This window comes from Talpa occidentalis, unplaced genomic scaffold, assembly GCF_014898055.3.
Source record: "Talpa occidentalis isolate TD23 unplaced genomic scaffold, MPIMG_talOcc4v2.1 talOcc4.4, whole genome shotgun sequence".
Lineage (NCBI taxonomy): Eukaryota > Metazoa > Chordata > Mammalia > Eulipotyphla > Talpidae > Talpa > Talpa occidentalis.
This window is the reverse complement of record NW_023604295.1, coordinates 148,476,661-148,493,342: the sequence shown is the minus strand read 5'-3', so window position 1 is coordinate 148,493,342 and position 16,682 is coordinate 148,476,661. Positions and strand designations below refer to the sequence as shown.

At 69.0% G+C, this 16,682-nt stretch overlaps 1 protein-coding gene across 1 annotated transcript; it reads right to left on the bottom strand.

Moving 5' to 3' along the window:
• Nucleotides 1-11,373: 11,373 nt before the first annotated feature.
• KBTBD11 (kelch repeat and BTB domain containing 11) lies at nt 11,374-13,239 on the bottom strand. Its single transcript, XM_037526735.1, has one exon. The coding sequence runs from the start codon at nt 13,237-13,239 to the stop codon at nt 11,374-11,376; it is 1,866 nt and encodes a 621-aa protein (XP_037382632.1).
• Nucleotides 13,240-16,682: the final 3,443 nt, after the last annotated feature.

Below are 16,682 nucleotides of genomic sequence, written 5' to 3'. Positions count from 1 at the left end.
TCTCGACATGTCTGCTAAGAATCACGGGCCCACTGGGGGTCCGGCAGAGACACAGCTGTAGATAAAACCAGTACCCACCGTCACGACTGTCACCCACCCACACTCAAGAGCAAAGGGCTCCCGTCGACAGCAAGGGGCTGGACTCTGGCCCGCATCACCGTGGCCTTGGCTACCCTCTGTCCTGTCCCACTGGGGCCCACTCTGGTCCCCGGCAGCCAGCTCTGTGCTGGGACCAGCCTCCCTGGCACACCCTGCCCCTCGCCTGCTGCTCTGCAGAGACAGGGCCTAGAGCCCGCGCCGCCCCAGGGGTCTTCCCCTGGAGGAGGCCGTGAAGGCCCCGCCCACAGCCACTGCCCCGAAAAGCCCTGGAACCCCGAGACCTGGGGTAGCAGTGCAGACGAGCACACATGGGCCCAGGTGCTGCGCCTGCCAGGGCGAGGGCGCAAGACTGAGCGGCGGCCGGCGACAGGCCATCTTGAAGCCCCGAGTGCGTCCACATGCTTGGTGCCAGCACCAGCTCTGCTCCAGCCCCGCGCAGGGCCCCGCCCACCAGGAGGGGCTGGCCCTCGCCGAGGAACCCAGCCTGCACTCCTGTCCAGGGACGTCACCTCCAAGCGGTGTCCGGGGCCGCTCCCGTCTCAGCAGCAGAGCCACGGCCGTCCTCAGCAGGGCCTGTCACCTGGAGGCGACCCGGCAGCCGCAGGGCAAAGCCCGGCTTCCCCAAGACGCCCGTGCAGGCCGCCCTTGGCTGCGGCCACCCCGGGACCAGGGTCTCGCCTCTGCAACGGGACTTTCCCGGGACAGAGTGTGGCCAGCTTTGCACGTACACGTGGGTTTTCCCCACAGGTGTGGTCAGATTTGCACACACAAGTGTGTGTCATTCTGTCCTGGTTGACAAAACCCCTCGCCCAGGAACAGGGACCCCCGCTGACTCAGCCCCCAGCCCACTGTCCTCACGGGACATGCTCGGGAGGACAGGTGACACCAAGGCGCCCCAAGCCCGCAGCCGGGGACCCGGCCCCCACCGGGACCGCCGCACATCCGTGACAGCTCAGCCCCGGCTTCCATGCCAGCAAGAATTCTGGCTCGTGACACGCGTCACGCAAAGCACAAAGCATTTAGTCCATTTCATATAGAAGCTGCGGTGGCCATGCAGACGGGCCGGGGGTCTGGATGGCCACCCGCAGCTGCTGGCTGGACCCAGAGCAGCTGGGCCCTGGGTGGCTTCGGCCCAGCTCCCTCTCACCGGCGCCAACGTTTCCCCAAAGAGACCGGGAGCAGACGCACCCGTGACAGCGTCGTCGGTGACACAGCGAGCAGTCGGCTCAGAGTGGGGCTCGGAGGGAGAGCCAGAGACCGGCCGCCTCTCCCCGGCCTGGCACTGAGCTCCTGCTGGGCTGACCGGGCCAGGGACGCGGGCCAGGACACCGGCAGATGCAGAGAGCCCGCGACAGAGCGGCAGTGGCAGGAGACGCTACTGCTCCATCGGACTCTCCTTCGCCCGGTTCCCCCGAGAGCAGCACTGTCCCTGGCCAGCTGCCGGCTCAGGCCCAGCTGCGGGTGGGGTCTCCTGGGCTCGCTGCCCCCACCCAGCAGGCTCGCGTCCAGCCCGGGCCAGTGGCGCCACAGCGGGTCAGGCTGTCAGAGGGGCAACTTGAGGACTACGGGGGCCGGATACTCCAAAAAGCCAGCAAGGAAACAAGTCTGAGACGATGTCGCTGTGGGAATGGGGAGCAGAGGCGCCCCCCCAGCCCCCGCAGGGTGACTGGTCTCGCCCAGGAAAGACCCCACTGCCGCCCACTCTCTGGCCTGACCCCACAGCGGCCTGGATCCCAGCGAAAGTCACGCCTCCCGCCCCTGAGTCAGGGACCTTCAGGAAACACTTCAAACCCAGAAATGAGAGATGCAAATCCTCCAGCAGGTTCTGGAATATTCTAACAGCAAAGGCAGGGCTGCGGGAACGGAGAACGTGGCGGCTGGGACACCGTCCGGCCGGAGCGGCTCAGGCCCAAGGGCTCGCGGGCTCTCTGCATCTGCCGGTGTCCTGGCCCGCGTCCCTGGCCCGGTCAGCCCAGCAGGAGCTCAGTGCCACCAGCCCTGCCTGGCCAGCCCCCTCCCTCCGAAGCCCATCAACCCAGGGCAGAGCCCGACCCGGGGCCTACCGCAGAGCAGAGGCGGCAGTGAGGGCACCAGCTGCAGCTGCGTTCAGGCCAGCTCGCCTGCTGGCCGCGCTATTTATGGACAAGGCGTCCACCCCCAGCTTGTGGGGGCATCGTAAATCAGGCCTGACGTCTGTGGGAGGGAAGTTGAGGGGAGGCTCAGGACCAGGCTCTGCTGGGGGGGGTGGGGAGACCTGCAGCCACTGGCCGAGGAGGCCACCGCCCTGCTGGCACCTGGCAGGGTCTGGGAGGCGGGGCAGCAGGAGCTCCCACCCGCGGGGAGCAGGGGGTTCTGGAGCGGAGGGAGTGTGGCCTCAGCCCGGGGCTCCCATGGAGTCAGGTTTGCCTTCACCTCGTCACCCTTGGGCTCCAGGGGCTGCTCCTGGCTGACTGAGCAGGAACCGGGCCTTATTTATAGCTATTACCACAGCGGCAGTGGCACTCCAGGCCAGGTGCCTGGCCCGGCACAGCATGTGTCCAAGTATAAATAACATGGCTGGCACGCCTGGCCGGCAGCCACCTGTCCTGGCCCCGCCACAGCCCACAGGCGCCTGAGGCTGGCCCCTGGCCGGACCAGGCCTTGAGGTCTTGTGCCCCCCACCCCAGGACACACGTGATGACCTCTGTGCTTTCAGTTTGCTACAGACACTGGAGGGGACACTGCCTGAGGGCCTAAGCACCCTGCCCCCTGCCACTGACCAGGTGGGGGCATGATGGGATTTACAGACACGGGCAGAGGCCCCACCTCACCTCTGCGGGCTTCTGCTCAGGCCCCTGAAGGCGCCCCTGGCTCTGGCCCCCTACATTCCCATAGGCTGACCTTCTATCTTATGGACGTCAGCAGGGGCAGGCACCCCAGCCGGCCCCACACCCAGGTCAGGCCCCTCCAGGGCCTGGGGGCACCCACCCTCATCTAGTCCAGGGCTGTGGGAAGCCTGCCCCAGTCTCTGGCCTCCCTCGGTCACCTGGTGGCCTCGCACAACTGCGGGTCCTGGAGCTTGCAGCAAGCCCCGCCGTGGGCTTGGAAGTGAACCCCCAAGCTTTTCCTCTGCGCCCACTGGGCTTCTCTGATCACACGTGATCAAAACCCAATTCCAAGGGCTGGTCAGTAGGTCTGTGGGTCCCAAAGGGGCATCCGGGCTCCAACCATGGCCAATTGAGGTCAGAGAGGGCTCTGGAAAGAGCGAGGGGCCAGGGCACAGGGCCGCTCCTGGCACCAGGCTACCCCCGTTGTGTCTTGACCCCGCGGGGGAGGGGCAGGTCCCGACCGGGAGCGGCAGGAGCAGCCAACTGCAGTGTACCCCAGAAACCTGGGGCTCGTGTCAGTGTTCCACTGCTGCAACCGGGGCGCCCTCCCCCACCAGAGTCTGCCCCACGGCAGAGCCAGTGCAGCCCTAGGTGCTGGGAGCCCAGCCCCAAGGCCCGGCCCGACTGCGGCCCCTGCTGTCCTAGAGGGCCCGGACACACACAGCCATCGCCCCAGAGGGAGGTCCCGCCACATCCTGCACCTCATATCTGGGGGAGTCCGAAGCCGTCCCCAGGAAGCCCTTGGTGGTAACTGCTCCCACGTCCCTGAGCTCTATCCCTTCTCCCGCTTGGTCTGCAGCTGCCGCGTGCCCCAGCCTCACGCCCTGTGCCCCCACACTGGCCCCCCGCTGGGCAGGCAAGTGCCACCCCGACGGCAGTGCCCAGAGCTGCCCTCTGCCTCCTGCCTTTCCCAGTGGCTGCAGCGCAGACCAGAGGGCCCCTGGGAAATTCCCTTCTGAGCTGCCGTCCACCATCTCGCCAGAGCAGCTGGCCTGGCAGCGGTGCCCCTCACATGCTCCTTCTCGCGTCCCACCTGGACCAGGGGCCTGTCCAGAGGGCAAATCTGAGCAGTCTCCCCCAGCAAGCAAGCTGGGCATGGAGGCCAGCTGGGGGCGCCCGTGGCCTTTGGCGCTGGAGGCCAGGGACATGCCGACTCTGGTTCTCCATCCGGTGCCTGGCGTCTGGCGATCCTCAGCGTTCACAGCTCTCGGCCTCCACACCCCATGCTCTGGGAACCCCGGGTCCTGGCCATGGCCCCCTCCCCGTGCAGGTAGGTGGGGAGCCCGCAGCTGGCTGAGGCCCGCGTGTGAAGGTCGGCAGCTGCCCCACTGCCCGGCTCAGAGGTCAGAGGCAGACGCAGCTTCGCCCAAGGGTCCCACATGGGCCCCGGCTCGGGGGGGAGCCGAGATCCAGCCTCACCACCTGCTGCGCCTTTGGCCCTGGGGCTGTGGGGGCTGGTCACGCGTGCAAGTGCCTGGCATGCAGCATGCTGTCATCGCCCCTGTTTATGGGAGGCTATTTACAGACTCGCCCTCCACCGACGGGCTCTCTACACAATGTCACTGCTGCATCACGAGGCAGCAGGGCTGAGCCAGCGCCAGGGGTCAGGGCGCGCCGCTCCTCGTGCAGCTAATCTGTTGCTGAAGTTGCGGGCGCCCTGGGACGCCGTCCACGCCCGGCCTTGGCGGCCTGGCCGTGAATCGAGTGCCGGATTAGGGGATCCTGCTTGAATCCCAAGACGCTGTGACTTGGGTCCCGGGGCCGTGCCAGGCACAGAGGCACGGCATGGAAGGGGACCAGCAGCCACTGAGACTCGGATCCGGGGCCGGCACCAGCAAGTTCCATCCTGGCTTGTATCAGCGACGGCAGGGGGCGGAGGACAGAAAGGACATGGGGCAGACAGAAGGCATGGACTTGCCCTCCAACGTGGCCCTGGCCCATGGCCACCATGAGCAAGCCCCAGGCAGGACAACCAGATCTTGTGAGCAGGAAGGAGCCCTGGGTCCTGAGGCGGCACCCGATTCTAGCCCACGCAGTCCTGGAAGGGCGTCCGGGGGGGCCCGGGTCTGAATGCAGCCTGTTCCAGCTCTCAGGGGCCTCGGTCTCAGGCAGGAGGGGGCTGCTGGTCCCAGGAGAGCAGACCAGGCCAGCTCGAGGCCTGTGCTGGATGGTGCCCCCATGGGACCCTCCTGTCAATCTGAGCCTGAGCCCCAGGGGGCAGGCCTGGGGCAGGGGCACCAGGGATGGGTGGTGACTTCCCCAGGGACAGGTGCTAGACCACGCCTGAGGCATGGGGGAGACAGGGCCCGAGGGCACAGGGCTGTAAAGGGTCTCATCCTGGGGGAAGACAGGACCAGGTCTTCCCCTGGCCCCCAGATTTCTCGCCCCTAGATCCCCCAAGCCCCAGCTCTCTGAGTCCCCAGCTCCCCAACACCCAGCTCCCCCAACCCCCAGCTGTGCCCTGGCTGCACCCGGCCTCCCGGGCCGTGGGGATGGTGTTAGTGTCACTGGGGTGGACGGGCCTGGAGAGGGGAGCAGGCTGCAGCCCAAGGGCCCAGGTCTTGTCAGAGGAGGACATCCAGGCCAGAGGACCCAGGAAGTGACCGCACGTCCCTCCACAAGCCTCACGGAAGCCGGACCCTGGTCACCGGCAGCCCCGTTCTGACCGAGCCCATAGCCCCACCGCCCAGAGCTACGTGGCCCCATGCTCTGTTGTGTGCCCTGGAGCCAGTGGCATTCCCAGAAGGCCCCAAAACCTTTGTCCGACCTTTGTGAGGCGAAGCAGGAGCCTAAACAGGCCTCGCTGGCCAGTGGCCAAGAGGGTCATGAAGGTAACAGGGCAGTGGGGGGTGGGGGGACAGGCCAGCACGCAGGGCCCCTGGGCAACCCTGTCCCTCCTGGTGTGGGTATGAGCATGTGCATGAGTGGGTGCCAGTGAGCATGAGGGTGTCCTCGTGTGAGGGTCCTGCCCTCACGGAGCGTGGGCCACGGCCACACCCAGGACAGTGCTGCCGACGAGCTGGACGGGCCTCCAGCCTCAGGCGTCTCTCCCCAGGAGGACCTGTCCACCTGAGGAGGCGGAGACCACTTGGGGAGCCCGAGACCACCCGGGGAGCCTGGGGCCCACTCCCAGCCAACCCAGGGATGGCCCCAGGGACGACGGGCCGCGGGGCGGCTGCACCGGGTGCAGGTGCACAGGTGCACAGGTCCTGGCTGGAGGGCTCCGAGGCCAGAGAGGGCAGGAAGGCGAGAGGGGGCAGGGCCTGGCACCCTGGAAGGGGCAGGGCCAGCCCGGGGAGCCCCACTGGGGTCGTCCCCAGAGCACCTCCCCATGGGCCAGGGGAGGCCCCGGGGGCCAGGGCGGTGTCCCGAGGGCCCTGGAGGGGCCTGGGTGACAGCCCCTCTCTGGGTCCAGCTCCCTCCCAGAGGGGAGGCCGCTTGGCACCAGCTGGTGGCCAGGAGCCCAGGGACCCTGCCCAGACAGGCGCCGCCCGCCCCAGACCCCGAGTCCGCGCAGGGTGCAGGGGGCCCCAAGAGCCTTCCAGAGCAGCAGGCCTGCCGGGGGGCCCAGACCGCACCCCGGGTCCTGCAGGAAAACCTGAGGATGCTGGGCTCGCCCCGCCCAGCTGGGGGACCCACAGAGGCCAGGGCCCCGCGAGACCTGAGGCTCCAGAGCCCACCCCAGTGCGGCCGGGGCGTGGACGGCCGGACCCGCCTGTGAGCTCAGGGGCAGCCGAGCACCCAGCGCCTGTGCTGCGGGGCCACCTCCTCACCCACTTTCACAGCTGCAGCCCCCCAGTACCTTCCACTGGGCCTCAAACCAGAACCCCCACCCCTACTCTGTTTCTTCGTTTATTTCAATGCTGCGTTTTATTTCCTGTCTGGTTTCCCTGGTTTTCGCTTGTGAGAGCCCACAAAGGCCTGCGGACTCCAGGGCGCCCTCCTCGGGCGTGGGCGGGGTGGTGCTGGCACGGGACGGTAGCAGTTGGGGCAGGGGGGGGACACGGGTTGGGGGCGCCCAGCAGGGGTGCAGAGAGGTGGGGGTGCGGACAGAGAGCGCGGGTGCGGGGCAGGGAGCCTGGTGTGGGGCGGCGGCCCTGGTGTGTGTCAGCGGGATCAGCTCCCGGGAAGGGGTCTCGGGGCCTCGCCCCCCACCAGGGGATCCCGCAGGAGCCTCTGCCAGGCCCGGAGGCTGATAAACAGCCCGAGGTCGGCCTGGCCTGGGGAGCGGAGAGCCTGGATCTGAAGGTCGCCTGCTGGGCCTCGGGCTCCTGGCCGGGGGCTGCTTCCAGGGGCCACGGAGGGAAGTCCAGGCCTGAGGTGTCCAGAACCATTGGGCCTGGTTCCCAGGAGAAGCCTAGTCCTGGGGAGACGTGCTGGTCAGGGAGAGCGCACAGGGCCTGGTCAGCACTTTCCTGGCCACCACGCCCCGGGCAGAGGGACTGCTTGGCCCCCCACGTTCAGAGGGCATCTGGGCTGGAGGCAGAGGGTGCCTGGGACGGAGGCGGCCACCGCTCCACGGCCACAGGAGCCCTGGAGCAGCCCAGGTCGCCCAGCTGCCCCGGCCTCAGGGACGAACAGGGCGGCCATGTGAAGGCCGTCTGTTGTTAGGAGACGTCGGAGCTAGCAGTGCTGCTGGCCACCCTGCCTCTGCCCTCCCACCGCTGCAGCTGGACAGCCCTCCCCCCATGGGGCGGGGGGCGGGGAGAAGAGCCGGTGCCTGCGTCCCTGGCGCAGCCCCAGTTCCCACAGTCACCCTGGGGCCCAGACAATGGCACTTCTGTCCCGGTCCTGGGGTGGGGGGGGTGGCTGTGACCAGCCAGACTGAGCAAGTGGCCGCACCCAGAGGATCCAAGAGGAGTGACCCGAGTGAGCAGAAATCCCGTGGAAACACACCACCCGCCCAGACCGGCTTGGGCAGCCCAGGACGCGGCGCCATCATGAGGCCAAGCCAGGGCTGAAGCTGGAGTCACAGCGGGTGCCGAGCAGGAGGGCTCCTTGCAGGCCCCGCCCGCCCCCACCGGTCAGGCAGCCCTCACGCTTCGGGATTGTGCTCAGGAAAGGCTAACACGGAATTGCAGAAAGCCAAGTGGATTCAGATCTGACTCTCCATGTGTCTCAGCCCCACCCCTGTTGTGGGGTGCAGGCCCGCAGGCCATCGGGTGGACTGGAAGGCCCACAGGCCTGGAGGGGGGAGGGGAGAGGGAGGGGGTGGTCCAGCCCTCTGCACCGAAGCCCCACCAGGGACTGCCCAGGGGGCACCCCTGGGGGCATGAAGAGCCTCCCACCCCGTCTTCTCCCTTGGCCCTAAGATGGGAGCAGACCTGCCCCCCACCAGTGCCCCAGGCCTCCTTCACCCCACCCTCACCTGGAGTCCTGTCTGCACAGGCACACAGTGCGGGGGTGGGGTCCTCTTCTAGCAGCCCAGGGAGGCAGGTGACACCACTGGGAACAGCTCCAAAAGGCACTCACACTGCTGAGGTGCCCGGGACCTGCTGCACCCCACACCTGGGCCTGCTCCCCAACTGCCGACTTTGAAGGTACCTGGTCCAGAGCAGGCGACAAGCCCTTGGCTGAGGAGTGGGCCTGCACTCGGGGTCACACGGGGAAAGGGAGGTGTTCGCCCCTGGCCCCCTCGGTGTGGGGGAGCTCAGGTGCCTCAACCACAGAACAGGGTGCACACTCAGGGGCCCTTGCCCTGACCGCACCACACAGGGGCAGCTGCCCATCACAGTGGGGCCCAGTGCAGCCTTGGCTCCCGCCTGGGCTGGGGCGCTGTCTGCCAGGAATGGGGGCTCTGCCTTCTGAGACCGCCCGGCTCCCATGGCCACCGTCACACCCAGAACAAGGCCCCATGAGGGCAGGATGCGGGGCAAGGGGCACCCCTGGGGGCACGAAGAGCCCCTCTTCCTGAGAACTGCAGGTGGGGACCCCAGGGACCTGCGAGCCCACGAGGGGTCTCCCACACTGCCTGCAGGGCATGACGGGACAGCTTCCACGGCTGGTGTGCAGCTGCGCGGCCTTGGCGTGAGCTGCTCTGTGGCGGTGGCGGGCGAGGGGCCTGAGGTGCGGGATCCAGCCTGACACAGCAGGGGCGCGGGGCTCGCACCCCACCCCTCTCGCCCGTCTCTGGGGGACACACCAGGCCAGAGTGCTGTTGCTCACGCCCCAGGAGAGCGCCCACAGGCAGCCGCGCCGCCATCCCGGACTGCGCAGGGGACAGGGGAAATGAACAGAGCCGACACGGAGAGCCTTACTCAGGTATTTGTAGCAAAACCGACACAGGTAAGAACTGAAGTCCTGGCAGAAGCATCTCCACAGCAGCCACGCTGCCCAGGGGAGGGAGGCAGGCGCGGGAGGCCCGTCTACCAGCCCGGGCTGGGCTGTTCCAGACCCAGAACAAGGGAGAAAAGGAACCTGTCTCAAGTGCTCCCTGCGGCTCCCAACGCACCAGGCCACGCTTGCCCGCGCCTGGCCCCAGCCCCCGCACCCTCCTCTTCCCTGGAACGCGGCGCCCCAGACACGGAGAGGGTGCAGGGCACCAGCGGGGCCAGTCTCAGGGCCTCACGTGGGGCCATCCTGCTTGATGGCTGGGAGCAGGCCCAGGCCCTGGCCCCACGTGGACGCGTTGGCCCTCCCGCGCGACGCAGAACACGCAGCGTCCTGGTCCGGCCGGCTCAGCTCAGCTCGCAGGCTCCAGGCAGCCCTCACGGCAGGTCCCACGCAGGGGAGCGCCGGATGGCACCCCGGCTGCAGCCGGGGCGAAGCGTCAGCGGCACACCGAGCTGGCCTCGGCTGGGCTGAGCTGTTGGTGAAGGCTGAGGGGTGCCTCCCACGGAGACCACGGTGGCACTGTCCTGCGGGCTGGGCAGGTGAGGGAGGAGAACATGGGTCTGGTCCGTCTTACACCAAAGGCTGTGCATAAACACTACCTCCTAGAGCGAGCACCAGGCCCTCAACAGAGCGCCATGCACTTCAGCTGCCTCCTCACCACGCACCCCACCCCCCACCCCTGCTCCCGGGCTGGCGGTCCTGGAGGCGGGCGGCAGCGGGCAAGTCACAGGCTCTGACGCGCTTACTGCCAGGGAGGGCACCTGCAGAAGGGGCGTGCGCGGCCCCGACGGGCTTCCAGTAACTTCCAGCCTGTGCCCGTCCCGGCACAACCTGCAGATGGACTGGATTCGGAATCTGAGTCAGTTTGCCCTGTTAGCAACAGCTCCCAGAAAGCTCAGCCGAGCGCGAACCCGCCTGACGTGGGGTGGGGCAGAGGAGGCGCTGTCTGGCAGGAGAGGCAGCGGGGGTTGCGTATGCACCGCGGGAGGCCACCAGGTGCTGGCTCCTCGTGGGCGAGAGGCCTGCAGGCTCGCTGCGGATATGCTGCAGGACGCCACCTCCTACGTCCACTTGCTGGTCGCCCTTGGCCATGTTTTCTTCTAAAGTTTGTACAAGTAAACGCCCTCCTCAGATGCCCCCTCGCCTGTCTAAGCGCCGTGTGCGCTCCAGACCTGCCCGCGTTTGCCTCTGGAAGCTGCCTGGAGCCTGCCAGGGCCACTGCGTCTCCCACCCCGCCTGACTTGCAGCGGTGGCTGTGCACGGAGCAGCTGGGAAGGCGCCTCTGACGCAGCCCCCTCTCTCCCGGCCATGCTCCCTCCTGTCCCCCCATCCCGTGCTCCCTGGCTAGCGTGGGGTCTCCAAGCACAACACCCCAGAGCATCTCGGCCCTGCGCCCACAAACGTGCCACTGTCCTTCCCTTGAAAACACTGACTCGGTTCAGGTGGAGGCGTCTGTGCTGGGGGGAGCGAGAGGACCACCTGGCACGGGGGCAGGGCCACCAGGGCAAGTACTTGGCCGCTGTGCCCGCTGAACCCAGACTCGCGCCAGGCTGAGCCAAGTGGCAAAGCCTTCAAGAGCCTCCCTTCCCAGATAGGCAGCGATCTAAACATTGAGCCAAAAAAACGGTGACCCTCCCCGGGGATGGTAGCACAGGCCACACTGCCCACCGCAGGGGCCGGCTCTGCCCCCGGGGCTGCCCATCCCCTGGCCTGGTCCTGCACGCTTGGCCAGAGCACTGCACCTCCCAGGTGCACCCGAAGACGCCCAGGACCCCACGCTCCCTGGGACCCACCCCTTACCTCCAAGCCGCACCCTTTGATTCCACGGACCCCCCCTGCACCCCGGCCCCGGCGCCCGTCCACTGATGCGCATGCTCCATCGACCCGTTCGCCTCAGCGAAGCAAAAAGGACCGCAGGGTGAGGACGGGCCTCACCGCAGCGCCGGCCGTCGCCGAGGCCCCCGCCCCGCCCCCAGCGCGCTCTGCCGGCTGCGCTGCCCTCCCCGCGGGACCTCGGCCGCGCGCCGGCCCCGGGCTGCCCAGGGGCTGCCGCGCCGGGCCCCGCCCGCCCGGCCTACATGGCGGCCTCGTCCCCTCTGCTCTGCTTCTCCTCGGGCAGGTTGAGCACGAAGGGGACGAGCAGGCCGCGGGCGTCCAGCGGGGCTCCGAGCGGCTCCGGGTGGAAGGCGCCCCCCGCGCCCGCCTCCCCGCCGGGCGGGCCGTCGGGCGCCGGCAGGAAGCGCCAGGTGCCCGCGCGGCTCACGCAGACGATGGCGCCGTCCAGGGCGGCGCAGCGGAAGGGCTGCAGGCCCGCGGGCGCGCCGGGCGGCCGCAGGTGCGAGGCGCACGGGCTCCAGCGCTTGGCGAGGCAGTGGTAGCGGAGCACGCGGATGTCGCCCGCCGGCGCGCCCCCCGCGTCCCCGCGGCCGCCGGGCAGGTCGAAGCGGTAGAGGGAGCCGCCCAGCGCCACCAGGGCGGCGGAGCGCTCGCGGCTGCTGCTGCTCGGGCACTCCTGCCACTCGTCGCGCCGCGGGTCGTACTTGAGCAGGCGGTGGAAGAGCGAGCCGCCCGACACGTAGATGGCGCCGTGGCAGGCGGCGGCCTCGTGCGCCACGGCGAAGGCGCCCCGCGGGAGGGGGGCCGCGGCGCTCCAGCGGTCGGCGCGCGGGTCGTAGCGCTCCACGCTCCGCAGGCACTCGCCGCCCACGGCGTACAGGTGGCCGTCCAGGGCCAGCAGCTGCAGCTGCGAGCGCGCCTGGCGCAGCGGCCGCACCGCGCTCCAGCGGCCCGTGGCCGGGTTGTAGCAGAAGACCTGGTCGGACGGGCGCGCGCGGCCATCGGGCCCCGCGGGCCCCAGGCCGCCCGCCACGAAGAGGTAGTTGTAGAGGACGCACAGGCCGCAGCCGCGCGCCGGGGCGCCCTCGGGCAGCCGCGTCAGCTCGCGCCACTCGCCCTCCGCCGCGCGGTAGCAGTAGACGGCCGGGTCCCCGCGGCCGTCCGCGTCCCCCGACGGGCTCTGCGGGCGGCTGCCCGCGAGCTCCGCGCCCGGCCCGAGCGCGGCGGCCAGCAGGCAGGCCCGGCCGGCGCGCAGGCGGCGGCGCAGCAGCAGGTCGCGCTCGGCGCCCGACAGGCGCCCGAAGACGGCGGGCTCGCGCAGCACCTCCAGGTAGTGGTCGCTCATGAAGCGGAGCGCGGCGTCGCGCAGCTCGCTCAGCCGCTGCCGCTGGGCCGCGCTCAGCACGTCGAAGCAGTTGGCCAGGCTCAGCTGCGGGGCCACCGCGTCCGTGGCGCGCTGCGCGGCGCCCGGGAGCTGCAGGCGGCGCGCGCCGGCCACCACCTCGGCCACGTTGTCGGGGCGCACGCCCGCCATGCGCCCGCTGTAGGCGTCCGCCAGCAGCAGCCGCAGCGCCGCGAGGCTCACGCCCTGCACCCGCAGCACGTCCCGGGACGCGCGCGCGCGGAAGTAGTCGCTGCGCGCCGCCAGCACCGCCTTGTGCGCCCGCAGCCGGCGGCCCGACACCTCGAGCACCAGGTCCGGCTCCCCGTGCGCCGCCCCGACGCCGGGGGGCACCGGCGCGGGCTCCTCGGGCTCCTCCTCGGGGGACGCGGCGCCGCTGCCCACCTCCCGCTGCGTCTGCACCACCCGCGGGCCGCGGCGCCGCGAGGGCGGGGACCCCGCTGCGCCCTCAGCCGCCGAGCCGGGAGAGCGCGGCGGAGAGTCGTCGCCGGAGCTGAAGCACAGGGACGCGCGGAGGCTGCAGGGTGTCTGCGCCGGCGACGGCGACGCAGCGCCCGCCCCCGCGGCCTCCCCCCGCGGCGGCCCGTCCTCTCCCGGGGCCCGCGCGGCGCCGCCCTCGCCCCCCGCCCGGCCGCCTCCGGGGTCCGCGCGGCCGCGGTCGTCCACCTCGTAGAGGACGCAGGGGGGCGCCGGGCTCGCCATGGGCGGCGGGCTCCTGCTCGGCAGCCCGGCCGCCCGCGCCCTTTCCTCTGGCTCTCGGCCTTGCAGGCGATCAGGTCCCCGAGGGCGGCTCCGGCAGCCCTTCAGCTGCCCTGCGCCCCGCTCCGCCTGCCAGCCGCGCCCCCGGGCTTCACCCGGTCCTCCTGCCCGCGGCGCTGCTTGGGTGGGAGCACCGGGCAGTCCCTGGGCCCCTGGGCCCCTGCAGAGCACAGCACAGGGCGCGCGGAGACTGTCCTCCCGGGGTCCTGCCGGCCGCCCAGTCACCCAACGTCCAAGCTGCGGAGGACGGGAACCCACTGCGCCCCGGGCTTGTAAAGAGCGCCCGGGCTTCCTTCCGGCGACTGCTGCTGCCAAGGCTAGCGCCCGGGGTGGCTCCTGCCCGCCGCTGCGGGAGCTGCAACCCGTGTCCGGTGGGGAACTGCTGAGGGCCACGCCGGGGCCTGCTGCTCCGTCGGCAGGGGCGCCACGTGCCCACGTCCCTGTGGCAGAGGAAGAGAGGACGTTCAGTTTGCATTTTTCCCTGGGAAGGTTTGCGGGGCTCCAGCACCCCCAACTCTCCTGTAGAAGGAGGCGGGCCAGAGGGCAAGGCCTGGGGCAGGGCCACACTGCCAGGCTCCCCCACCAGCCCCGCCCCGCTGGCGTGAGGCCTGCAAGGGCTCTCCGGGCCGCGGGCCAGGCACTCTTGCTGGTTTTGTGGGTCAAAAGGGCCTCATCTGTTTCCTGCCTGCAAGCTGGTGAGATACAGGCTGAAGGGAAGAACCTGCAGCCTCGGCACGCCCTGTGCTCACATGAGGCCGTCCGGCCCGGAAGCCAAACCCAGGTGCCGGGACCACCCTCTGCGATGGGCTCGGGGCCCCCGTCCAGAACTTGTCTGCACTGCTCACTCTGGGTCCCCCATCTCTGGACAGCCCGGGAGCCCGCCTCTGAGGTCGCAGGTCAGGGAGAAACGGAGGCTCCTGGAAGCCAACAGCATCCCTCCCCCACCCCCCCTCCGGCCATGGAGGTCACCCAGACAGGAGGTGTGTCCCCGCTGTCTAGAGCGACGGTGGCAGGCACTGGGGCTGGCCTCTCCGGGCCCCCTGCGCCCGCTTGGGGCAGTGCCTGGCTGGGGGCCCGAGCTTGCCCCTCCCTCTGTGGCCATGTCACCAGATGCTTTCCTGGCTTTTCAGAAATAAACGTGCTAGACTTGGAAACTGAAGACGTTCCGTCTCTCTCCGCCCTGCACCCTTGCAGGCCCCGACGTGCGGACCCCCATTAGCAGGCCAGCGTTTCCTGGCCCTGTCCGGAGCCGCCTGGAGCATGCGCCGTGTTGCGCAACACACGTGCCATTAATTAGTTTTCGCTTTACCGTTTGCCTGCTGAGAAACCACAGGTGTTTCCTATTAATCAAATGAGACTGGGAGGGACGATGGGAGGAGCTCCCAGGAGATAAGAAGAGAACCACGAGAAGGTCGAGAGGTCATTGCCAGAGAGGTCATTGCGAGAGAGGTCACCGCGAGAGGAGCAGAGAAGGTCAGGGAAGGTAGAAAGACAGGGAAAAGGAAAAGAAAGGAAAGGGAAAAATAAAGAAGCAACCGCCAGCGTCAAGTTGTCTCAAGCCCCTCATTTCAATCCTCAGCCCTTCTCTTTTCGTGCCTACGAATCCCGCGGGTCGGGACATGGCCCCACACAGGCGTGTGGGTGGGCCTGCTGCTGCCACCCTGTTCCGCCAGGAGCAGGACCACGGGAACGAAGGTCACATCGGCCACAGCCTGCAGGCCACGCACGTCCACCAGTGTCCCCCGTGGGAAGCCAGGCGGACACAGCGACTCTGACCCATGGGGCTCCAGGATGGATGGTGCAGATGCCCCAGCCTCAGGAAACCCACTGGGTTTTTTCCTTTGCTTTTTCAGCCAGGAAAGGGTGAAAGCTGTGTGCTACAGCTAGGACGGTGTGTTTTAAAGTTTTTTAAGTTGAAACTGTTTAAAGCCCTAGGGTCAGGCTGAGAGTCTGTTTTATTCCTAAGTCAAGCAGAAGGACCGTGATCCAGCCAGGCAGTTCCTCAGCCCTGAGGGCCACCCTGGGGCTGTGGAGCACAGCGTGACCCGATGCCCTGGGGGACAGGGCAGCACGGGGGGCCAGATGCCTATCGCTGGGAAGTCTCGGCCAGCGGGCCTGGAGGGCTCCCCGGGGCTCAGGATCTTTATGGCTCAGCCAAACAGAAGGCCTGATCCCCAAAACCCCAAAGAGGCAGGCAGAGGTGACAAACCACCCTGGGCCCACCTCAAGCCCTCCTGAGCAAGGTGGGCAGACGCCCCGAGCTCACTGTGCCGGGCACATGCTATAACCCCTGCCGGTGGGTGCTGGGCCAGGGGCCACCCCGCTGGCCTGACTGTTCAGGCCATGGTGCCACGACCCAGTTCCTCTGGAGCCGCTCCCCGCGGGCAGTGCCATCAGGCAGCGCGCTGTCTGAGATGGTCGTGGCCTCCCACAGAGAGAACAGAGGCAGGTCTGCTAGAGGCACGAGTGAGCGGGTGAGCCGCGCTGCGTCCCTCCAGACACGAAGGGGCGCGGTTTGCAGAAAGGCCCCGTGGGGCTGCTCGACCAGGCTGCACGGCCGCTTGGGTCCCTGGGAGTAGGGGCAGCCCAGGGGGGCTGAGGAGCCCTGACCAGGGCCGGGGGGAATGTTCTGGGAGCGGGGGCAGCCTGGGGGCCCTGGCAGGGGCAATGGAGGCAGCACCCCGAGTCCCTTGTTTCTTGGAGAGTCCACGCAGAGACAGAGAAGCAACAGCCCCCATTAGACCTGGTGGGGACTCATGCTCCCTCCTGCCGTGTTCGGGACACCTGGGGCATCTCGCCAAGTGCTCTGCCATGTCTGAGACGCTTCCAGCGTTAACAGCCTGGCCTGCACGTGGGCTCGCAGCCTCCACATGACGGTGGACCCAGCCATGTGTCCTTGGAGTCACTGGCCTCCTCGGCACGGCCCAAGTGGCCGCTCAGCTGGGCCCACACACTGGGTGAGACCCGCGGCCCCAGGCTCCCCAGCCAATTGAGCCACGGAGGGTCAGATGAGCCCCCCGTGGCCGCTGCCCACTGGCCCAGCTGGTGGGTGACATGGCGGTGGCACTGTGCCGGATGACCAGTCCCTGCTCCCCCTTCCGCACCCACCCCCTCGCCCAGTCACCACAGTGTGGAAAACAGGATGCGCTTAATGAGCACTCGCTCCACACCCCACGGCGGGCAGGGAGCCTGCAGTGGCCAGACGTCCTGGCGGGTGGGGCCAACAGACACGGGGTATCAGAGGCCGGAGGGCTGCCCTCGACTGCCTCTGCTGGGCGCCGCCCCGCTTGCCCCTGCATGGGGGCACCCCCCAGGTACCCCTGCGTGGGGGTGGCGGGGCTGTCTGGTCGCCCACCAGTGCTGCTCTTCCAGCTTCTGCTTCTGGG

Coding starts and splice junctions, on each gene's coding strand:
- KBTBD11 (XM_037526735.1), bottom strand. CDS start 13,239: ATGGCGAGCCCGGCGCCCCCCTGCGTCCTCTACGAGGTGGACGACCGC.